The following is a 19,485-nucleotide window of genomic DNA, read 5'->3' as shown; positions in this document are numbered from 1 at the left end:
GTTGTAACTTGGACTATATTCCCGCTGATGTGAAATGGCACAGTAACTGTAGCACTTGGAACTACTGTGATTATCAGACCAGAGCAGGGCTGCCATACGTCCAGAATTTCCCAGACAAATCTGGAATACTGCAGTTGGAAGCAGCGTCTAGGCAGAAATCGCTAAAATGTCCAGGAAAATCTACATGTATGGCAACACATGTTGGCAGTGTAGTTGGCAATTTTCACTGTTTGAAAAACGGCAACCCTAGTCCAGAGGTTATTTACTTCTTTAGTTAATTGGTTTTTATGTAGTGAGAGGTTTTGCTCTTTTTTGGAGAGTATGTACCCATGTCAAATGTATCGTCCATGTGATTGGTACTTCTATCTTTGTAATTTGAAAATAGAAATCATTGTTAAAAAAAACAACAACCACTCCATTAAACTTTACCAGATCTGGGAACGCCACACTTGAAGCACTTCTCTCTGCGCTTGAAATTCTGCACTCCACACTGTTGAGAGAACAAACACATCCTGTCTTTATTTAACTTCCAGAGAAGGGAAAAGGCTGACCCTACAAAGTCTTGCTACCTCCTGCAAAACATCTAACACTTGCCATAAAGCTGGTTTGGTTGCTGCATGCCTTCTCTGCTTTTCTGGCCCTCAGATTTGTGAAGAAAAAAATCAAAAACAAAAAACCCTGATAAATGCTTGGCATAATCTCAGAAACTAGGTCCTTTCTCATGTCTGCTGTGCCTTGATCTCTGCCCCCAGTAAGCTGTTCTTTGTTCATTGTGCCTTGTTTTCTTTCCAGTCCCAGCAATCATTGTAAAAAGCATTTTAAAACCTCTACTTGAAAGCAAAACTATTCAAAATAAGCAAAAATACTTAGGGCAGGACTGAATTAACTTGAACATACAGAATGAGGTCCACTCAACAGGACTTTCCCCACATTTCCTACCCCCATGGCCCCTAAATCTGCTCTGGATGGTTGAGATAACCCCCAGAGCAGGGGGCAGGCAGGAGGAGGACAGAAAGTCCCATTGAGCACATGGACCTCATTCCCTGCACAGATACCCTACTTAGCGCCATGTTGATTTTCATTTCCAATTGACTCTGATAAAGGAAACTGGGTCTCCTGGATGCTGAGTTTGGATTTCCATATTGCACTGTTCCTTTGAAGCAGCCGTGTCTGGAAGAAGCTAACCATTACTGCTGCACAGGAGAACCCCATCCCCATCCCCCACCCCAAAAAAATCCTCCAGCCTTCTCTCCACCCTTCACCTTGCTCACACAACACCCTCACACCCCATCTGACTCCTCTGACATCCTCAAACTGACCACAAAGCAGTTACCTTACTGCATAGCCAGTCCTCATTGATCTTGGGCTTGGGATCACTGTAGTGCATGGAGACCTTCTGGCCAAGGATTGTGAGGGAGTGCTGCAGGGAGAGAAATGCTGCAATGAGACTCAAACGCAGAAGTGGTGAGCAGGTGCCCATCACTGCCACAGCAGAAAGAAGGAGAGGTTCAAACCCTTCAGCTGAATGGATGAGGGTGAGGGAGGGAAGGCAGCACAGGCCGAGAGAGGTTTGGAACTTGGCTACTTGGCTAGCACACACCTAACCTGGCCGATAGAGGCACCTGTCTCTACCCAAGGCACCGGGACGTTCGGCTACTGTGATGGAGGGAGAGTGTGTCAGAGAGAGACAGAAAGAAAGATGGAGAGGAGGAGAAACAGACAGAGAAAATGCAGCCATGCTCCGAGACACCGCCATACAATAACCTCTATGCCACTAGAATGATTGGTCTTGAGCTTCCGTCCTGAAAGCTAGCAGCATGCATTTCCATCCTCTCCTCCCAACCCAAAGCCATTGTGCCCCCACAGTGGGCACCTTCCCCTAACTAGGGATCACTCCCTCATTCAGCACAGATCTCTTCTGTGCTTATGTCAGCTCCCATTTATGGGCATGCTTGGAGGAACACCCAATGTTCTGGTTGTAACTCTGTCCAAGAGGTAAAAACTTTGGGAGACCAAAAATAAGGTTTTAAGCTACATACACACCCCCAGAGGTTCAGTACTCATCTTCCTACCCTACTTCGCTCATACACACAACTAAACTGCTTCCAACTCATCATATCTTTCTAAAGTGGCCTCTGAAAAGTACTGTTATCCTCAATTGGTGATTCTCAACACCTTGTGAGGGCATCAAATGATTACCAGGACTCATAATTTATAAGAACTAGAGAGCTAAGCCACACCATTTTCTAAAAGCATTTGCTAGGAGCTTTTAAGTCAAGGTCCCATAGGCTAGAATCTTCTTCTGACAAATGCTACCTCTGACCTGCTGCAATCTTACAAAGTAACATATTACTACTTTCACACGCTTGTAGAAACTGTGCTGGAAATAATCCCTTGCCCACATCTTCCTGTTAGGCCAGTTTTTGCACTATCCCCTCCTGCATCTGGAGCAAAGTGCATCATCTCAGCCATGCCAAGGCTACCTGTGTCAGCTCCCACTGGGGATGCGCACACACGGCCCGGCTACACTGCCAACACAAGAGAACAGAAGGAAGAGGAGGAGGAGGAGTCGATGGCAGAGGCAATTGCCATGACTGCATAAACACTGGAAAACCCAAACATATTGGGCTAGGGGTGCATTTTCACCAACCTTATGGCTGCTTGGAAACAGGACCATAGTTTGAAACTCTGGTCAAAACAGACAGTTTGGGGTCTAAAAGCTTGGTTTGTGGCCCTTCACACCTTTACTGTGATCCTACAGTGCTGGATAGAAACAAGGGGTCTCGCACAGATGGGCTGTCAAGACAGAGACTGCTGTGAGGAAGGAGATAAGGCCTCCCAGGAAAGCTTCCTATCTTGAACCCTGACTGCACTGGGAGAGAACGCACACGCAGCATCAGCATCATCTCTGACAGATACCCATTGAGACTGGAGCCTGTATCACACTCAGGATCATGCATATATCCAGAGCAGAAAGAGCACACAGGAGTCCTAACTCCCCAAACCCTTTCCTTACTACCAGGAACTCCTCCAGCCCCCACTACCGTGGATCATAGCCTAGATCCTTAGTTCCCCTGCTCAACTTGCTAGACCACCTTCTCCCCAATGTGGAAATTAAATCCAGAGGCTAACCCACTTCCTGGGTTATTAATACCACTCAGAAGTCCTGACTTTTTGTGTCCCTATTCTAAGACACCAGAACCCCACTTCTTGGGACTTGGGTGGTCCCAAAAAGTCAAATTCTCTGTTTGATTCCTGAGACTAGAGATATCTGATTCAGACCTAACTCCTCTTCCCCATTCCCTTCAGTAATTTCCTATGGGGAAAGCGGCTGGGGCTTTTCATATGAACCAGGTGTTTGGATTGGTCATTAACAGTAGCAGTACTTGTGGGTTTCAAGTGCAGCAAAGCAACCTGATTGGCTTCCATCCATCGTGTAGCGTCCTGCAAGTGATTAAACTCGACGAAGGCGAAGCCCCGGCTCTGACCTGGAGGACAGCATTCAGATACAGACGCAGTGTGTTAGTCAACAGATCCAGCCAACATCACGCATCCCTGTCGCTGTACCAATTGGGGCAAGGGCAGGATGCGGGGGAGAAACAGGGAAGAGTGGAAAGGCACAGAAAGGGCACCCTAGGTGTAAAGTGGGATGGTGCAGACTCAGATGCTGACCACAAAAAGGGAGTTGCTTGCTCTTCTGATCATCCTAAGCAAGGAATGTTTCTGATGTACAATTGCCACTCACCTCTACTCAAACCTCCAAGTATTTCTCCCCTTCCCTCACCCCAAGCTGGGAACAGATCTGTGAAGTCACAACTTTCAGTCCTGTGCCTTTATCAGCCAACTTATAATACCTCCAAATGGCGAAAAGTTTAACAGAGAGTGATGGCTCCAAGCAGATCTATTCCTACTGCTTCCACTAACGCTATCTTTTTCCATTAGCCATCTACCACTTTTTCCTTAAGTGTACGCCACAGTTGTGGCAAAGCATCTGTGCAGGAGGTTCCTTCTTAATACCACACTAGGGCACTTGTGCTATCATTCGGAAAGGTGAAGTGCCTGCTCATTTTGGAAGGAGCACCAAAAAACACCCACCACAGAGGGCACTAGCACAAGGGACCCAGCAGCAATGGCATCTTCAAGATACACACAGCTGTGATCTGTTGGACTTGAACTTAGAAGATTTGGGTTCAAATCCCAGTTCTGCCTCAAGACTCACTGAATGACTTTGGGCCAGACATTTAGCCTCATTTCCCCATTTAGACAACAGAAATAATAGAGATCTCTTAGAGCTGTTGTGAAGAAGAATGAGCTACATAAACACCAGTAACAACATGTGCCTATATTGGAAGAAGGTTCATACAAACCCAGAAAAGATGTGCTGAATCCAACCAACTAATATGGCAGTGATTAACCTCTTCCCCACTTTTCCCCTTAGCAATACCGTAACTAAGCACAATGTTGGAAGTCTATGAACAGGTTTCCTATTCTAATATGACAGATGATTTTTTAAAAGAATTGAACCAATATACACAAGAGCAAGCTGCTGTGGACAGCTCTCAAGAGGTTACAACTCTCCAGGGAATTTTATTCTCAAGGTTTGCAGACTCTGCCCTTGTAAAAATGGGTTTTCCCATTTATGTAATGTGTTGCAATGTGTCTTTGCTTCTCTCAGCCTTTGGCTGCCCATGGAAGCAGGGTGCCTTTCTGTACCCTCCATCTTGTAGTACCAACCAGCCCTTTTCAGGCCTGGTATAACAGAGGGCAGATACAGAGGACTATAGTCACATACACACCTTGCTTTTAAAAAGAAAAAGGTACACAACCATGACTCATAGGCTGCAAGTGTGTGTGATATGCAGGGAGTAACCCTGGAAAGAAGGAGCAAACTTACCTGCTTGGTTATAACTTTACTCAAAAAACAGTCCTAAGATGCAGACTGTACACAGTCTGACCATTTCTCTTGGAACAGACTTAAGGGATCTCATGCTTTCCTTTTACTTTCCAATGCCACCCCAATTGGTTGGTAACTACTTTCCTTAATGGAGGCCTGCATAACTTAGGATCCACTGAAACTGACCACAATACTTGATTGGTGAGTTGAAAATCCTCCCTCCATGCCTGCCCATGATAATAAGAAAAAATTCAAACAGATTTAATATGTCCCTGGTAAGCCATATATGGTTAAAGGGCTGCATTCAACTTGATAGGTTAAAAGTTGTATAGCCTGCCTTCATATCTGTTTCCTCAGTGCCACTATTAAAAAGAGCTCAACTTAGGCTGCAAAGATCCAAGAAGAATCACTGCAAACCTCATATCTGATCAAATGAGGCCAAATAGAAGACACCATACATATCCAAAAGGATTGTCTTCATCCTTCATCCATTTGTTGGTTTTTGTCTCCTACCACAGAGAAAGAGGCCAAGCAAGAAAGGCAGAAAAAAACCCAAAGAAGATCTTCCTATGGAAATAAATGCTGAATTGCTAGATCTGAGGATGCTCACAATTATATAGTATGCAACAAACCTTGGAAAAGAACAGGAACCAAGAATAGGCCTCAATGTTCTGCCAATCACACAGCAGAGGAACTACAGAGTTCCAAGTTTACAGAACTACAATAGCACACAAGGAGCTATTAATGATCCATTGGTGACATCTAAAAGCCTGGTTGGTTCTAAACACTAGGGGAATGTACATAGCACAGACCAAAACTAATGCCACAGGGCAAACCAGCTCCACATAGATACATATCTGGAAGACTGCACTCTAATTTGGAGTGTGTCACATGGTAGGTGAAACACTATGGCAATACCAAGAGAAGGGAAAAGATAGAACTATGAACGGGAGCTCACCTGAAGCTTTATTCCGCATCAGCCGCACCTCTCGGGGCTGGAATCCATGTGCCTGCAACTGGGCTCGGATCTGCAGAAAAGCATAAAAGGAGTGATCAATGCCAACATCAGGGAGCATTGAAGAGGTAAGAGTTAGAGAAACAAGGAAGCAACAGCAACAAGTTACTGCAAGGAAGCAGTGCCTCCCAGCCCAACTGCCTAACGTACATCATTCTCAGTGGCAGACTGGGGCAGCATCCTCAGCATAATGATGCTGCTAGCCTTCTGTTCTTCTTCCTCTTGCTCAGTGCGGTAGTCCTGGTCCCGGTAGTCACCATCTGCAGGAAATCCCAACTGCTCATTGGGGCTGTCCCGCTTTCTACGTTGTGTCTCTGATCCAGAGGAGGCCTCATAGGAATCCTGGGTTAGGATTGTTGTACAGAAAAAAAGAGAAAAGCTCAGAATGGATGAGGCTTAACTGAGTAGTGCCCAGCTTTGCAGGACAAGGCCTAACAATTCCCTACTAAATGTCCGGCAGTCACAGCACCAGCAAAGTTCTTAACTTGAAGCACTATTTCTGGGTTAGCGGAGTCTGTAACCTGAAGCATATGTAACATGAGGTACCACTGTACTTAACTTGTTACAGTCTCCCCACAACAGCAGTTCTGCAAAACTACACCCAAAAGCACAACTGTTGGGTGCTAGATCCCACTCCTACTGCCAGCTGCTTATAAAAATCAGCTGTGAAATCCTCCCATCTGATGGTTTCCTCTGGAGAGGCAGCTCTTCAGAGAGCCATGCAGGCCACTGCATTCTACCTCCCAAGAGGTAGTCACAAAGAGGATAGGCGTCTCCAACAGCTCTGCACCACAACTTACCTCCACACTGTGCTCCTCAGAAGAATCATCATAGTCATTGGTAGGCTCCTGGCTGTTGAAATCTCTCATATAGGATCTATAATCCATATCTCTGTAGTCATGGTCTCTCTGGTTCCGGCCTTCTAACCTCTCATCCAGGGTCTGCTCAACAGCACCATACCGACCAGTCCGATCTCCACGACCACCTCTAGAGCGTATAAAATGAAGGAAATCTGCTATGCTATCAGTGCTGATTACCCATAAAAGTAACCCCCACTTTGTAATCTGTTCATAGGAAACAAATAAAAACACTGGATTCCCCCACCCTACCTGCATTCAGAGTAACTTGAGCTGAAGTCATCTAGTGACTAGCATTCTGGCTACAATCTAAAGCACTGTCATGGGCAGATAAATACAGATGCTAGTGCAACATGCAATATCTGATAGTTGGGAGCACCAGTGACTCCTTGCTGTATCTGTATCTGAACATCCAAGGGATGATACAAACATTACTGAAGTGGTGGGAAAGCTACTGTAGGGGACCACAGTTCCGTTGTTGTTGTTGTTGTTGTTGTTGTTGTTGTTGTTGTTAATTCTTTTTTTATAACCCGCCTTTTTCCCTGATGAGACTCAAGGCACCTTACAAACTAAAAAACAATTAAACATTCATAGAATTAAAGCTATATGCATATATAAAATCTTTCTGTTCATATGTAGGAGCCATGTAACAGAGGCCACGATGTGTTTCCCTCTCACTCACATGGCTCCCATTTACCTACCGACTTACAACTGAGTCTAATGACAGAGTACAGTGGGAATCAACAACAACAACTTATTATTTATACCCTGCCCATCTGGCTGGGTTTCCCCAGCCACTCCGGGCAGCTACCAACAGAATATTAAACAGAATAAAACATCAAACATTAAAAACATCCCTAAAAAGGGCTGCCTTCAGATGTCTTCTAAAAGTCAGATAGTTGTTTTATTAAATAATAGCCCCCTCCACCCCTTCTGCACTTTATTAATAATGTTTCTCAAAATAGGATCCTGTGCAAAAAACAGGATTCCTCAGTTGTCATAATGCAGGGCTGGCTTGCCATCCAAAGGCCTCACATCATTGCCAAACCCATCCTTTACCTGCTTTCTGTGGCGGTAGGATGCATTATGAAACCATTGCCTTGCACAGAGGATGAAGAACAGTCAGGAAATGGTAATTAAGATTATTCATATGAACTCCCAAACTAAAAACCTTTCTCCCTATGTTACACCACAGCACTCCTGAGCAAGACTTCATGGTACCTGGAGGTCTGCACAAGAGGAAGTGACATCCCACCCATTTTATTGCAGTGCTGTGCCACCTGCTAATAGGGATGCTGAGCACAGCAGTGGTTAAAATGATACCACTCTTAATTTACGCTTACACCCACTTTTCAACACAGCAAAGCAGAGCTCAGAATTAGTGCTGAACTCATCCAACTGTTTACATGCTTAGTGGCAAAAGGTGGGGAACTGGTCATTGGGCTAATGTGGTTACTTTGAGTCACTCCACCAGGCAAAAGTGGTTTGCCTTACTCCATCTTAGAAGCCAGAAATAGTTAGAGAAATATTTTACCTCCTCTCATACTCCATTGCTACCCGTGAAGTGCAAGTGCTTCAGGAATCTCCCAACGCCAGGCTCTTCAGTGGGTGACTATCATTTCAGCATATCATGAAAAGTGGGGTGTCAATTATCTCTGCAGAGAAAATAGATGAAATAAATCAGCAGCATTTTCACACAGAGATTCCCACCCTAGCTTGGCACCAGCAATAATAATAAGAGGAAGATAGCATCTTTTAAAAACTAAACACCAGCATGTTATATACATAAGCATATATATATATATATCCCATTTTATCTGGTTATTTCTCAGATCCGTCATTTCTATAGTACACTCACACAACTTCAAAGCTATCCAAAGTATGAACTTTGCTAATGCCCATGTCAATATAAATATGGAACCAATTTGGCCCCTTGGTTCTGGATTAAGGCATGCTCAAAACCTAAACTCAGGCCTAGTTCACCAAGCTACAGTTCCTCCCTTGTAAGGTGGCATGGCTACCCCACAGAATGAATGTTGACAGATTACCATGTGACATTTTTCCTGAACCTTAATGGAGAACCACGACATACCTCAGACTCCTTCATCTTACTAGGAGGCAAAATTATCACTCCTAAATGAATCTTTTTTATATTTTAATCAGGTAAGCCTAGGTTCCAAGTCTCTACAGATGTATTCCAAGATTTGAAATCAACAGCTGTATGACCTTGAGCACATCGTTATTGTGCCCATCAGAGAGATACCGTATTTTTCCATGTATAAAACTAGGGTTTCCCCGCCTAAAAAATGATGTCAAAATTAGGGGGCATCTTACACACAGGGCCATCTCCCCCCATTTTCTTAAATATGAGTCTCCCAAAATAAGGGGCATCTTATACATGGGATTGTCTTATAGATGGAAAATACAGTAATTCTTTCCTGGATTTCAGGTGTTTTGAGAGATTTAGAAAGATTTATGGGACTAAATAACTTTTGAGCCACAACAAATAAAGCTACAAATACCATAAAAATAAAATCCCTTTACAATAGCAACTGTGTCCTCTCACTCTCATTTGCAACCCAGGATTTATTACATCTCGAGTCAGCAATCACCTATGAAAGCAAAGCAGCCCTGTGAGCTTACAACACATATAGGGTTGAACACAACCAGGGCAATAGAAAATTACAAGATCCCTCTACAAATGACAGGTCTCTCCAGTGTCTGGCTATGATGCTTCTGGCTGCTGAGTGTAGGTGGGCTATGAGCTCTTTGTGTTGTGAGTGGGGGTTATTGTCTTGGAAGATGTTCCGTAGAGCCAGTTCTGGGGTGACTTCTAATACTTGCTTAGTTATTTTGCATATTTCTTGTATAATTGATGTCCAGAAGAGTTGGATCTTAGAATATTCCCACCACACGTGGAGGTGTGTCTGTGGAGGTACATCCTCTCCAGCATTTTGGTGAGGTTCCTGGGTGTATTAGCCTTAATTTTCATGGTGTTAAATACCACCTGTGAGTTTCAGAGTGAATTCTTTTCTTTTCACTGATATGGATTTAAAGGGAGGTTTAGACCACATTCTGGTTCATTGGGTGGAGTTAATCTCATAGCCCATGTCATCCTCCCAGTTTTTTGATTATGTTTAGGGGGTTTGTGGGATTCTGGAGTAGTATTTTGTATATTGCGGACACCATCCCTTTGCCGTGTCCCTTTGTTGTTAGGAGGAGGTTTTCAAAGGTTGCCAAGGGCCTAGTTGCTGCTGATTTTACTACTGGATTAAGAGGGCATGTAATTGGTGGTGTGTTAGCCAGGGCATTTGGGTGTCCCCTAGTTTGTCTTGTATTTCTTATGTAGATATGGTTTGTTATTTTTGTAGAAGTCTGTTAGGTGTATAAGCCTTTGGTTTGCCAGGTTTTAATCTGGAAGTTTTGTGCTACATGGTGGAATAATGGGTGATGTGCCAGGGGAATTAGTGGGGATAGGGTTGGGGACAGCTTACCTACTTCTTTCCATGCTTTAAACTTTATTGATTTGTCACCATAAGGGTTTGTAGTTGTGGAGGTATACCGTATTTTTCGCTCTATAACACGCACCCGACCATAACACGCATGTAGTTTTTAGAGGAGGAAAATCCGTAGGCATGCCACCCGTAGGCATTCCCTCCATAACACGCACAGACATTTCCCCTTACTTTTTAGGAGGAAAAAAGTGAGTGTTATGGTGCAAAAAATACGGTATACCGTATTTTTCGCTCTATAACACGCACCAGACCATAACACGCACGTAGTTTTTAGAGGAGGAAAACAAGAAAAAAAATATTCTAAACGAAATAGTGGATATATGATTTTTGTGGTTCATGCTGTGGCCACAGACATGTGATCTGATGGTGAGTTTGGAGTAGCCTAATGCAAAAATCCTGAGGATCCATGTGGATCCATGCTTTGTAACCACGGAGGAGGGAAGGAAGGGGAACCATGGATCCTCTGCTCACGACTGCAGCAGATCCCCCCGCCACCCGTAGGCATTCGCTCCATAACACGCACAGACATTTCCCCTTACTTTCTAGGAGGAAAAAAGTGAGTGTTATGGTGCAAAAAATACGGTAATTTGTTGAGGTTTCTGGTTATTTGTACCCCTAGGTATCTGAACTTGGTGCAGCAAAGTTTTATCTTGGTGATGTTGGCGAATTCTTTTTGGGTATGGGGTGTATGTTGAAGCACATAGCCTCAGAGGGTTTGTAAGAAGTTGGGACCAAATTCCATGTTAGTTAGTACTGCTAATAGGTATTTCCACTCTAAGCAATCAAAAGCTTTGACTTCCGGTTTTTACTGCCTCTGGGACAGGTGTGCTTCACAGAGGCTCCAAGAAGCAGCTGTTAGAAGGGTTTTATTGGGGGGGGGTAACGCAGAGGCTACACGTCCCCAGAAAAGATTCAGGGGGTGACCCTGAATCGAAAGTATCCAGCGGTGTCAAGAAAGGGTGCTCCATATTCTCCATCTTAAGCAATAGGTGTTAAGAGCATAGAGCCCCCGACGCGTGGAGATGAACACCCCTTGACAAAAAGCCTCAGACCTGAAACGGTAAGAGCGGCGGTAGAATTTCCAGTTCCTTTTATCCCTAATATCAACTATCTGGCTGCTAAAGAGATGCGAAAGTTAAGAGAAACAAGTGAACTGTAATAACAGTAAACACAACGTTTGTGAGGTCGTGGGAGGGGACGTAAAACAAAGAGTATCCTCCAGCAGACCAGAACACCAGGAACAGTGGCCGGGAAAATCTTTTTTTTTTTTTTACTCTGGAAATTCTTTTCACTGTATATAAAAGATAGCACAGGAAACCTCCACAAGTTTCAGTTTTAAAAAAGATAATTGTAAGGAGTAATCTGCAGTGACCATGCCTGCCCCCCTGGAAAAATAAAAAGACTGTGAGGAATCTAAACTGCTGGTGTGTGTGTGTGTGTGGGAAACAGCAATACTAAATGAGACCTCCAGCAACTGGTGGGAGATATAAAACCACAAATATTAGATACTAAATAATGGAACAGGGGCAGCAGTGGAAAAAGATAAGGGAAGGAAAGCCCAAAACAGTGATAAAGTAAAACGCAGAGGAAAGCGCAAAAGCTCAAAGGTCTACAAGCATAAAAGGACTCAGCAGAAAAGCTGGAAAGGAACGGAGGACACAAAGGAACACCAAAAGAGAACCAATCTTGAACTAAATATTTAACTTTTACTCACAATAAATATGGTGCAGCATGATTTGTAAGGGGATTGAGCTGCAGCATGACTCAGGAGAAGGAAAGGGAAGAAGACAAAGAGATGAACGGAAGACTACAAGAGAGACGGTGGCAAGAAAGAGTGGAAGGACTAGACACAACGACACCAGGTGGTGAAAAAAAGAAACAGCACCCTATTTTAATAGGTGCTTTATATGAAAGAAATATTTAAGTAGAAATAAAATAGAAAGGGAGGGATTAACAACAACACATAAATTGATTGGAAAAATAATACCAGCAAAAAATACTGGAAATTTCATTAGAAAAAGGAGGGGAGGAAAAATAACTTGGAAATCTCGAAAGATATCTTTTGGCTCTGATATCTGTTGAATAATTAATTTATAATGAATGATTTTAGAGTGTTGTTTGTGTTGTACTTTTGTATTGTTTTATTGTTGTTAGCCGCCCTGAGCCCAGCTTCGGCTGGGGAGGGCGGGATATAAATAAAATTTATTATTATTATTATTATTATTATTATTATTATTATTAGTGGTTCTATTTTGATTGCATTCTATTTAATAGTAATTGGGAATAGTGGTATAAAGTCAGTTCACAGAGAAATATCAATTACTCCAATATCTGGAAGGAGTTAAAACATTTTCTTGGAGAATAAGGAGTAGACTAAGCTGCAACTTCTATAAAAAGTGAACGGAGGAATGCAAATGGGGTGGGCAACCATAACAATGGTGTGATAAGTGAGCTTTTTCAGAAGTCTGGTCTGTTGGAAAAAGTAATCAGTGGTAATATTCAACCAAAATGATTAAGGGAAAAGACCAATGTGTCATCAAACAAAAAACAAAATGTGGGCCCAACCTATAATCAACAGGGCAGAAGGAATTCTGGGATGGACCAGGAGATGTATTTAAAAGAATTAATTTGGAGTCTGAAGGACGATATAGGAGAAATGAAAAAGGAATTTTGTGATTTTAAGATAAAGATGAACAACAAAGTAAAAGGAATGGATGATAAATTGGATAGGATGGGTGGGGAAATTGAGGGAAATACTAAATCAATTATAAAATTATAAATTATAAAAACACAAGTAAACGATTTTCTCAAGGAAAATAAAGAACAAAAACGGTACATGAACTTAAAAACAAAACACAACATTTGGAAGAGATTTCCAAAAAATCCTCCAAAGAATTAAGAGAAAATAAGAAAGAATGTGAAAAGGTTAAAAGAGAAAATAAGGAATTTAAAATCACACAGGAAGCAACCTGGGATGCAATGTCCATTCTTCAGATGCAAGTCAGAGAAAAAACTCTCAGAATATGGGGTGTCCCAGAGGTGCCAGAGGAAAATATACAAAAAAACCATTATTAAAGAGCTAGCCAATTGGTTAGAGGTAAAGAAAGATTAAATATTAGAGAATACAGAAAATATATTCAGGAAAGCAACTCTAGGAAAGCAAAGGCAAATAAATGGCCTGGGGATTGCCTGATCACATTCACATCAAATAAACTAAGAAATAAGATTTTACAATTTAAAAGGAAAAAGAAATTCAAAATTGAGGAGAGGATATTAAAATTTTGAAAGATTCCCCCCCAACTACTGAAAAAGAGAGACAAATAGAAATTTCTGACTAGAGCTCTAAAAGCAAAATCAATATTCTTCAAATGGGAGTTCCCTAAAGGAATTTATTTCACCTTCAAAGGGAAGAGGAGGAGACTAGAAACAGTAAAAGAAGCCGAAAAATTCCACAGGACGTATAGGAACGAACTAGGAAGTGAGAGACAGATACCAAAAAGAGTCCAGTCCAAAAACTACAACCCTAGAACACAGTAGTGAAAACGCGTAGAAGTTCAATAAAGTATTGGGTATTAATTTCTGTAACTAGTTTATTTTCTTTATTATATTTTAATGAATAAAAATGAATTTAAAAACATTGTCTTGGAATGTTAACGGACTAAATGAAAAGGGAAAAAAAATACAACATATTCTGATCAAACAGACTTGATGTTACTTGTTTTCAAGAAAAGCATGTCACAAGAGATAATAAAAGTGTTAATAAAACCCAAATTAGGAAAAGAATTTATCTCAGCAGACCAGGTAAAAAAAAGAGGAGTGGTGATTTATGTTAAGCCCTGTTTAGAACCAGTACAGAACAACCCGTGTTGCAAACTTAACACAACAAACAACACAAGCAACACAATGACCAGTATACTAGATAGCACTGCAATTCTTATTGCATAATATACATAATTTAGTACAACGAAAACAAAAACAAAATGTGTACACTTGTAAATTCTCTAATATATTTGAAATCAAATGAACACATGTCTGTCAATCTTTGAAAGTCCATAGAAGTATAATAAGTCTATAATCAAAACAAAGTAATAGACGCTATCTTGTGAGCTGAGCGGAAAAACTTTTTAGGCGTTCGTGGTGCCGAAGTAGTAAGTGAATAACAGTGTAGGACAGTGATCCTGGATAATCTGACTGTTTCGCTGGAATCTTCTTCAGCACAACTACAAAAGAATTCAAATATGAAACAATGACCTGTGTACGTGAAAAATATATAAACTTCACACATTACAACCCATATGCTACAAATACAATAAGAACAAGGGTACATACCCCATAGATTAGAAAAATGCACAAGGAGCAGTGGTCATGAGGATATGTAACTATGCTACTAGTTGCATGATACCTGAAGCATAAGTAACCATTCCCAGGTTGCACTCATTACTTGGAAACTGAATTATAGTAATTCAATTTAAAGTTACAGACCAATATAACACCAATAGAAAAACATAAAATAAAACTATTTAAATCCAGTTCAGAATTAAGTCCTTCAGGGTGGACTTAAACATAAAAATGAATTGCAATTCTTTGTTGTAGCCATCTTTCATGATCTTGTCCCCATATGATTTTGTGTGCGTGAAATATTAGAAGGGCTGAGTAGTACAGAACGATCCTTCACAAATTATTTAATTTTAGATTTATTGACTACATCGAGAGGATATCCCCTAGCATATAAAGAATCAGCTAGCTGGTCAACATTCTTATGAAAATCATCATCAAGAGAGGAATTCCTTTTAAGACGTAGGAGTTGTCCATATGGTAAGTTGTTCCTAAGTCGTTTAGGGCGAAATGAGGAATACTGTAGGAGAGAATTACAATCTGTGGGTTTTTTATGAGGTTTGACAGCTAAAAAGCCATTATGTTTTATGACCTCCACATCTAAAAAAAAAACCAAGATACGGGGCTATGGTGACCTGAAAAAGATAGACATGGATGTAGGGAATTAAGCCAAGAAGATAACTGCAGAAACTCATTCTCATCCCTAAACAAGAAAAACAAATCATCAATAAATCTGTAATAAAGTATTAAAGCAGATGCAAAGGGATTGTTGTTTAAAATATATTTCTCAAATTCACCCATGAAAATATTCGCTACTGAAAGGGCTATGGGAGAACACATAGCTACACTTTGTGATTGAAAATAAAATTGGTTGATAAAACAGAAATAGTTCTTTTCGAAAATAATGTCCAATAAATCCAAAAGGAAATCGGGCGGGGGTATGGGATCAGTACGAGACCGTAACAAATGACTAATAATGGAACGTGCCTCATCCAAAGGGATATTGGTGTATAATGAGGCAACATCCAAAGTAGCAAGAACCATGGTATCAATAACTTTAGTATGTTCAATGATACAAATGAAATGGACCATGTCGTGCAAATATGCTGGTGAATCCTTTGCAAATGGTTGCAGGAAAATATCCAAATATTTAGCAGAAGGCTCCAAGACGGATCCCGACCCAGAGACTATGGGCCTGCCAGGGGGAGAATGAATGTTTTTAAGAATTTTGGGAAGGCAGTAAAAAATTGGGATACGAAGAAAAGGAGGTAATAAGAACTCAGATGTTTATCAATGGTTCCAACGCTATATGCTTGTTGTAAGACTGTCTTTAAAATGGTAGCTATGGAATCCATTGGATCTTTTGATGTTTTCTGATAAAACCTTACATCAGATAACAATCTCTTAGCCTCCATGATGTATTGCTGAGTATTTTGAATAACAATACCACCCCCTTTGTCTGCTGGCTTTATGATATTTGGATCATGTGATAAGGTTTTTAAACAATCACGTTGAAGCCTGGACAAATTATCTTTAACTTTGGGCCTTTCTTCTCCATTTTTTCCAAATCACGTAGGACCAATTGATGAAATAAAGAAATAGATGGACTGGAATTGGCTGGAATGTATATGGATTTGGGTCTAAATTGGCGTTCCAATTGGTCACTTATACCAAATATGTCACATAATCTATTATTACGTATGAACTTGAATAAATCAACTCTTGTTTGGAAAGCATTATAAGCAGGTTTGGGAACAAAACCTAGTAAGGTCTGTAATTCATTAGCAGACAGAATGCGTGAGGAATCGTTGACAATCAAAATTTCCTTCTTGCTCGGGAGTCTGCCCTTCTGAAAATCCCCTTGGTTAAGAGCTGTACCCTATGTGGGAGAGGGCGCAAGGAGACTTGTGGTTCCTCTCTGTCCGACTGGGATGACAGACTGGATTGACTAATGGTTCTGTTATCAATATGTAACTGAGACCGTAATGAAGGAGAAACTTTTTCGAACCATGGATATACCTGATCTGTTTCATAATACTGAATATCAAGTGAAAATTTACAAGTTTTCCAAGATAAAATGGAGTCTGAATATTCCTTCAATTGGGACTGCATAGTCTCAATTTGCTTATTAATAATGGCACTCTCAAAAGAGGAATTAATTTGATCTTTGATCTTAGCAGTCTCATTTTGCGTAGTAACCACCTCCACCTTAGACCTCTGAACTAAAAGTAACATTAAATCAAAAGAACATTTGTTGAGAATGGAAATCAATTTCTGTTTAAATTCAATATCGTTGGTAAACAAAGTAGACACCTTTTGTAGTCTCAAACTCCTGGGTATACGGTTGGACTTAAGGTAATTCAATAGAGAGGAAGCATGGAACTCGTAACGAATCTTGCGCTTCTGCATATAAAGAAGCTGAGAAAAATCAACATTAGTGGGAACAGGATTGCTATTCTCTGACCCTAATGGAAGAATAATAATTAAAATAAAAAGCCAAAGAGAAAAGGTTATCATTGCAGGTGTATACGCACCTAATGAAAAAAAATCAATTTTCTTCAAAAATCTAGAAAAGAAACTGTTAGAATATTTGGAAAATAAAATACTTTTGCTTGGTGATTTTAATGGAGTAATCAACCCTCTAATAGATAGAACTGGACAGAATAAAGGACAAGGGAAACTACCACCCAGTTTTGTTAATTTGGTAGAAAATCTAGACTTAAAAGACTCCTGGAGGTATAAGCATGGGTTTGAAAGAGATTAGAGCCGACTTCCAGTGGAGCCGCGGCCATGAAAAGAAGCGTGAGATAACCCTCTGGGGGGGTCTCAGGCAACGCGGGAGGTTTTTAGAGGCTCTGCGAAGGCTATGCGGACCTCAAAACCCCAAGAGGATTATCTTGGGGGACGGAGTACCTGGCGGTGCCTGGTCGTGCTCTCCTGCTCCCCGGGCTTTAGACAATAGGCTCGGAGACGGAATGGAGCTGCGGGCACGGAGGGGAAGCAGCAGATCCCGCGTTGTGCAGTCTCAGGCTTCTAGTGAAAGCAGCAAGCTTCCAAGACTAAAAAAACGGATTTGGACTATAATTAAAAGCAGTTACTGCTTGAGGATTTTAAAAAGTGAAAATTATCAAGATTCGGTGTGCTGAGGGGCGAAAAAAAGGGAGTCCGTCCCAGCGGTGAGGAGAGGATGGCAGAAGGTTGAAAGAGGAGAGAAAGTAAGAAAGTAGCTGCTGAGTGAGTGTTGTACTGTTTAAATGTTCCGAGGCAAGGACTCTTGCTGAGATAACTGGGTGGTATATAAGGTGAATAAAACTTGTGTATCGTCCTGGTCGGAGTACTTTGTGTCAGCGGCCAGAAATCAAGTTCGTTACGTTCCACCATTTTTATTTGTATTTCTACCTTCTTTGAGGAGAGACTCTGCGGATCTTAATTTGTTAAAATTAATAGAAACATGAACTTTAATTTAATATTGAGGAAAGTTAAGACGTCTGGCTAAAGTCTACATGAGGAGATTTTGGGGCTGTTTTACTCGTGAGGGAGTAAAAGAGAGCTGGATTCAACATGCCCAAACTCCCCCGCCCCCCTGCTTCTCCTTCTTTGCTGTCTGTGAGAAGGGAGTCACTACGATTCACTCTTTCCTGATCATCAGTTCCTCCTGGAGAGATTTTGGATTAAGCTGACAATCGGTGGAAAAAAGAAGATCCCTAATTTGGATTACAATATTTTGAATTACTGCTTTTTTGGTGGTTCCCACCCTTTTTTTTTTTGCATTTTTCTTTTTGCTTTTTTCCTGCTTTTTATGGCAGTTTCTCTGTCTAGTCCTCCAGCCATGTGAAAGGAGATATCCTCTGATGAGCAAAGAAATTGAAAGTAACTTTGCTTAAGGAAAGGTTACTATTGGAACTGCTGCCATTGTGTGGGGACGGAGGGGAACTGCAATTGAAAGACTGTTCATTTAAATTTGCGACCCCTAGAGGTAGACGAGATGGTTGGATAGTGTTCTTGAAGCTACCAGCATGAGTTTGACTAAACTGCGGGAGGCAGTAGAAGACAGAAGTGCCTGGTGTGCTCTGGTCCATGGGGTCACGAAGAGTCGGATACGACTAAACGACTAAACAACAACAGAGGTAGAAAATAGAACTGTGTTAGTTAATTCATTATTTGAACAAGTTATTGTGTTAAAATGAAGAAAGGAGGGAGAACACCAGGGGAAAGAAGACCATCTAGACAGGGGAATGGCAAGAATGGGAAAGAGATTAAAGACTATGATACTTTGATAGTCGAAATAAGGAAAGAATTGGAAGGAAAGGAAAAGGAGAAAGAAGAAGAACACCAGGAAGAAGAGGAGGAACAAGAAGAAGAGAGAGAGGAATCAGAAGAAGAAGACAACAACAAAGAACAGTAAACTTAGCACAACTGAGTGGGAACTCTTAGATAAAAGAAATAATGAACCTGAAAGTATTTTCCTGGAATGTCAATGGGATGAACAATTTAAATAAGAGACGAAAAGTTAACCATGTTTTGATTAAATGAAACCTAGATATCATATGCCTGCAAGAAACACATGTAGCAAAAAAGCACAAAAGAATTTTAAGTAATAAAAAACTGGGCCAAGATTAAAGAATAAGCAATGATGTATAAATATGAAGTCTATAAGGCAAAATTGGTTTTTTAGAAAAAGGAACTAAATATAAAAAGGTTTAAAAATAGGGATAAGAGCTTGTTGAACCAACAATCTGACCTGGAGTACAAGAGGGAGAGGTGTGGGGAAGTCAGGGAAATATGTTATAGAAAATAAGGATTGTGAACCGTATGTGTTTTTAAATTTTTGTTGTTGTTTTTTTTTCTTCTTTTTTGATTTTTTATTGT

At 41.1% G+C, this 19,485-nt stretch overlaps 1 protein-coding gene across 7 annotated transcripts in view; it reads right to left on the bottom strand.

The window, feature by feature from the left end:
* Window positions 1–19,485, bottom strand: part of RBM10 (RNA binding motif protein 10) — a 49,298-nt gene that overhangs the window by 11,693 nt on the left and 18,120 nt on the right. For 4 of the 7 annotated variants that reach the window (XM_053371317.1, XM_053371318.1, XM_053371320.1 and 1 more), the window contains exons 2-8: window positions 8,301–8,421; window positions 6,710–6,921; window positions 6,060–6,251; window positions 5,853–5,922; window positions 3,415–3,488; window positions 1,334–1,420; window positions 430–490 (exon numbers count right to left, since the gene is read on the bottom strand). In XM_053371317.1, coding sequence (XP_053227292.1) covers window positions 430–490; window positions 1,334–1,420; window positions 3,415–3,488; window positions 5,853–5,922; window positions 6,060–6,251; window positions 6,710–6,921; window positions 8,301–8,310 — 706 coding nt within the window. In that variant the 5' untranslated portion in view covers window positions 8,311–8,421. Of the gene's footprint in view, window positions 1–429; window positions 491–1,333; window positions 5,122–5,852; window positions 5,923–6,059; window positions 6,252–6,709; window positions 6,922–8,300; window positions 8,422–19,485 lie in introns of those variants that run through there. The other 3 variants (XM_053371321.1, XM_053371322.1, XM_053371323.1) reach the window with 3 other exon arrangements.

The sequence above is a fragment of the Podarcis raffonei genome, chromosome 17 (genome assembly GCF_027172205.1).
Source record: "Podarcis raffonei isolate rPodRaf1 chromosome 17, rPodRaf1.pri, whole genome shotgun sequence".
Classification (NCBI taxonomy): domain Eukaryota; kingdom Metazoa; phylum Chordata; class Lepidosauria; order Squamata; family Lacertidae; genus Podarcis; species Podarcis raffonei.
Note: the sequence above shows the minus strand (reverse complement) of the source record. Positions and strands in the feature narration are given on the sequence as shown.